At 27.0% G+C, this 5,518-nt stretch overlaps 1 protein-coding gene across 1 annotated transcript in view; it reads left to right on the forward strand.

The window, feature by feature from the left end:
* Nucleotides 1-3,874, forward strand: part of LOC113373913 (octopamine receptor Oamb-like) — a 247,040-nt gene extending 243,166 nt beyond the window's left edge. Inside the window, exons 9-13 of the mRNA XM_026614180.1 lie at nt 1,508-1,662; nt 1,894-2,138; nt 3,190-3,291; nt 3,364-3,454; nt 3,736-3,874. Of these exons, the coding sequence (XP_026469965.1) occupies nt 1,508-1,662; nt 1,894-2,138; nt 3,190-3,291; nt 3,364-3,430 (569 nt within the window). The 3' untranslated portion in view covers nt 3,431-3,454; nt 3,736-3,874. The remainder of the gene's footprint in view (nt 1-1,507; nt 1,663-1,893; nt 2,139-3,189; nt 3,292-3,363; nt 3,455-3,735) is intronic.
* Nucleotides 3,875-5,518: the final 1,644 nt, after the last annotated feature.

The following is a 5,518-nucleotide window of genomic DNA, read 5'->3' on the forward strand; positions in this document are numbered from 1 at the left end:
ATGTTCTATTTTCACTTGGAAACTATATTTATCTTTAAAAATTCTTTATTAACTTCCCGTATGCGTAGGGTAGTTATAGTAATGGGCCGAAAATCTGATTTGTCTCAGAAAAAATTGATGCGATCGACCCATTTGAATGGTTTAAAAAACATTCGATTCCTATTGATAGGAAGATGTGCTGATTAGTTTTTGGCAAAGACAGGTCCAACCATTACGGTGATTACGGTCCAATTTGAATGATCCTAAAACATTCATAATGTATAATTATTAAAAGTGGTGATTAGTTTTTGGCAAATCCAGGTCCAGCCATATTGAAGATACAGTGCTAAATGTATAAAAAATGGCAGTTTTTTAGTGAACTAAGCATCTTATTTGAATGTTTCGAAAAACTTTCTGCTTGTATTGACAAAACAATTGCTTTTGGAAAAAAAATATTTCAAGATTTTTTTATATATCGAAAATAATTAAAATTTAATTTTAATACTGGTAATAATGTTCTAAAGCTCACTTATTTATTTCAAATAAATACTTTTAACTTTGTAATTCAGTTCATATAATTCTTATAAATATTAGCAAATGTTACAATATTTATATTAATTTTTTGTTACGGTACGGAAAGTCGCAGCAATTTGTCTAGGGGTTAACCTAACAATTTGTCTAGGTGTAACCTTAAAGCACGATGCCATACACCACTAGTTTTTCTTTTTTTATTTTCTTGATGGATGCCTGTTTAAAAAGATTTTTATTTAATGAACATTATTATCACCATTCAAAAAAATATGTATATTTAATTAATATCATGTATATATTATAATTAGTGTGTTTATTTGGGCAAAAACACCAAGTAAAAAAAAAACTGAAGCATTTAGGAAATCAGCGTTATTAATCCATACTTTTCTGTCTACATTAAGACCCTTATGCAGCGGAACAACTAGAAAATTAGATAATTAATTTTAAAAAAGAGGAAATGCAAAAATATTGGACTTATCGATAGACACTTACAGACAAAAATAAATTATAACTATACTACACTAGTTGACACAAAATATAAAACCAAGATATCAATAGTTCAAACATTCAAAACTAAATATGATTTTGAGTTGAGAAACTATATTTATACACAAAGTTGTTATAAGGCTGACCTCTGAATGAATTGTGTTTACAAAGATTTTTTTAAAATGTGTGAAATGGTAAGACATATTGTTCCGGAAAGTAATAAAAAGGGACATACTTTATTCAGTTTTTAATTTTGTTTGAAAATTGGTCGAGGAATATTTTGTATTAATTACAATGCGAATTACTGTTAGTACGTTTGTTAATGGGTTTATTGCATAACGAAATCAGACAACCCTTAGTAAATCTCCTTTTAAATAAATTAGTTTTAAAATGTAAGATGCTCGAGTTAAGAAAATTAATGCTATGCTGAAGATTATTTATGTGCTCTGTGAGCATTGTTTTGCCCTGATTCATATTATTCTAATAATACCTTTTAATTCAATTAAATTAGATTTGGCTGGGTTTCAATTATGCGAAAGTTCAAGTCCAAGTCCAACAAGAAGGATAATGTCTGGAAGTCTTTATCGTGATGATAGCGAGTTAGGTTCGACTTCCAAACTGCAGCAGCAAAATAGAAAAATGGGCAAACGTAATATAAAAGCTCAGGTACACTTATTATTATAATATTATATATATTAAGATGATAAATTTTAGAGAGCACGTTTATAAATGCATAACTATTTTTTAATTTATACTTTGTATTAATTATTAAATAATAATTTTTGTGATAATAATGGTATCCATTCATATTAAGTCCTGCAATTTTCGTTATAAATGCATTTCATAAGATGTCTGCCAAGTAACATGATATATTCATAATATTATTTTTTTCTTCAGGTGAAACGATTTCGAATGGAGACGAAAGCTGCCAAAACTCTTGCAATAATTGTCGGTGGTTTTATTGTATGCTGGTTTCCCTTTTTCACAATGTACGTAATAAGAGCATTTTGTCCAGACTGCATTCATCCTGTTCTCTTCTCGGTTCTATTCTGGCTCGGCTACTGCAATTCTGCCATCAATCCGCTGATTTATGCACTTTTTAGCAAAGATTTTAGATACGCCTTCAAGCGCATCATTTGCAGGTATGATAATTGCAATTATTCATAGATTTTCATTACTATTACCACACTTCTTTATCTATGACTATTACAAATTTAAAGCAATTTCGTATCACACAATATCTTGCCAATATTGAGAAGTAACAAAAGTCTACTTTTTAGAATTTCAATATTTTATAATGCAATTTTGGCAATAATGGAAATATATAAATTCAATTCCTGAAAAAAAAAATTTTTTAACCTTCCGAAGGAGAAGTTTATGGTTTCTTAAAAAAATCCGATTCGGTAATTTTATGTTTTTCTCGACGTTTCAAGCAACGTCATAGAATTTGAATGAAACAGACCGACGATCAGCCAAAAATCAAGCCGATTATTATGGAACTTTTTTGGCGATATATATCATATAGAACTTACTGAAATATTACGACCTTATGACAAGTAGTTTAATTTTAAAAATTCATCAAAGTTTGAGAAAATTAGTAGTTTTTTGACGTTTGTTAAAATTAAAATTAGGTGATTTACTTGGTATAACAATAGAGTACTTTGTCGTAATGAACATATTAAACCATTATAAAGTCCGACGCAAACTGGTTCAATTATAAAAATTGTTGATTTTTGAAATTATGCTTTTAGAAAATACTCCGAGTTAACGTGTTCGTTCATTTTCAATAATATGTAATAAATCTGCTAGGAATACTTTCAATCACTCATAAATTAATTTATTTTCTATTGATTAAGTCGATTATTTATACATATCAGAAAGTTTATGTAACTTGCCTCGAGGAAAAATACCATTACCAACTAGTTATAATGGCAGTTACATTGTTGAATAAGTCGTGGATTCACCTGATCAATATATCATCTTGCATTGTAGGTAATATTAAACCATCATTACAGTATCTTTTATTTATAAAATAATCTATTCTTCCGATAAATGTAATATAATTATTTCTTAATTTATCTGGTTTACCTACAACAGTTTTCACTGTTCTTTTTCATTTCATCAATGTTTTATTGATATTGTTTTATTTGAAAGTGCATTTAATATTGCAATGATAAAAATATTTTTATTTAGATACTGCTTTTGTTGCGGTAATCGTACCGAGGCCCAGCACAGCGGTGGAGCTGGTGGTTCTAGAAGAGGGTCCGATGGATCTCAAATGAAAACTAATTTTAGGTAATGTCAGAATCAGTATTCTGGGTCAAATATAATTGCAAGCTAATTCATAATTGGTTATTATTGATTTAGGTTTAATACCAGTTTTAATACCAAAAACTGCGTTCGTCAAGATAGTGATAATGATGTCACAAGATGACCCGCAGCTAATGTGGGATTGCAGGTGTGTATTGATCTAGATTATAAATTATGAAAAGAAAAATTAATATTATATAAAGATAAAAGTAAAATATTTCAGATGTAGCATTTGCATCATGTTAATTAATTTAATAATTATTAATATTTCTTTTTCAATTTGTTTTTATTTAACTTGATAATAAGATAGGGTCATTTAAATTTAGCAAAGTATTCTATTTAGAAAATTAATTAATTATAAATATATATATATGTATATATATATATATACATTGTTTTTTATTCTATTAATGATCCTTTTCTGTTTAGAGTCGAGTTTGAAAAAAGTCTAGTCTCAAAATCTGTGCAATCTTGTGAATTAAAAGGAGTGAATAAAGACAATCGTAGAGTGCCGTAAAAATATTTTCATATAATGAAAATAAATCGTGAATATATCAAAAATAAATTGTATAAGATTGCATGTAAATTTACAGAAAATTCTTCCAAAATTTTATCAATGTTGGATAATGTAAAATATGTCATGTAAATTTTATTGAGCAAGCATTTCAATTTATTGCCTAAATACAAGTTTTGTTTTCAATATAAAATATAAAATATAAAAACTGATGTAAATAGATGAAAAAATAAATTGTTATATTTGAATAACTAAAATTGCGTTTTTGTCACATTTTTATTATTAAGTTTGTTTTTAACTTCCCGGAGGATCAGTTGTAATAAACGCAATAAAATAATCGGAATTAAAAATTTTTGCTAATCTTTACATTTTAACGGTTTCTGGATATTTTAAAATACCGTGAAGAAATTGATGTGTGTGGCGTGTGTGTATGTATTAGGGTTTATACAAAAAACCGACATTTCGAAAAACCGGTTTTCGAATATTAATTTTACCAATAAACCGGTTTTAGCCGGTTTTCGAATTTTATATAGAAAATAAATTTTTGCTCGAATATTCTGTAACAACAAAAATTTATCTGCAAATTTAGTGCGATTTAAAGCAGTATTTTAATAAATTTATTTATTGGTCAATTTTATGGATAGTAAACAAAATTATTTTAATTTTAATTAGTAAAAAAAAAGTTTATCTGGATTAATAACTTTGAAAATAATTATTCGTTATTCGAATGAAAATATTTTTATAGTGAAAGGAAAGTTTTTGAATAAATAAAAATAATACATTTTTAAATAAAAAACAATTATTAATTTAAAAACAAATATAAAAAAATTAGATACATGTTGATACATACTTGTGAATTACAATTTTAGTTTTAAAAACAATTAAGCTAAACTATTATTTTTTATTCCGAGCAATTTTAATTAATTAATTTTAAAAGTTCTAATTATTTTCTTGTTTAAAAGTCTGATATAATAATTCTAAGATTTTTGTTCTTTTATTTGTGGCTTCTAGGGTTAAAAACTCTTTTTTTAAGTTTGAGTAGAAAAAGTTACTTCTTCAAAAAGAAGACACTGATTTAAATTAATATATACATTGGTATAAAAATCTAAATTTATATATATATTAGACAAAAGAGAACACAAAACTTTTCTGAGAACCATAGCAGGCTGATATGGTTCTCCAAGAATCAAAACGCTTGCAACTATCTTTTATATTTGGCTATTTTCGTTATTTTCCATTTATACAGTGAAAAATTTTCGTCAAAAAAACGATTTTTAAAACCGGTTTTTGAAAACCGACAAACCCTAGTATGTATGTTTGGATACAATCTATATTCACGATTCAGGGTCAACGGTTTTGAATGATAAAAAACCTTCGATTCGAAATGACTGGGAAACGTGCTAATTAGGTTTTAGCAAAAGCAGGTCCAGCTGATTCCAAGATACAGAGCAAAAAGTGCAAAACATGGCAGTTTTTAAGCGAACGCAGCATGCGATTTGAAGTATCCAAAGTACATTTGCATTACTAATATTAACGTGAAGACCTGCTGATTAGTTTTTAGCAAAATCAACTTTTTCCGAAAGAATTGGCATACCTAGTAAGTGATGGTTAAATGTAATAAAGAAAACAGTCCAAGGATTTTTTAACAAAGTTTTTGCCGTTTTATTTTTGTAAAATTTTCAAAGATATATTATCCAT

This window comes from Ctenocephalides felis, unplaced genomic scaffold, assembly GCF_003426905.1.
Source record: "Ctenocephalides felis isolate EL2017-DRISC unplaced genomic scaffold, ASM342690v1 CF-g0.4_SCAFFOLD_01604, whole genome shotgun sequence".
NCBI lineage: Eukaryota > Metazoa > Arthropoda > Insecta > Siphonaptera > Pulicidae > Ctenocephalides > Ctenocephalides felis.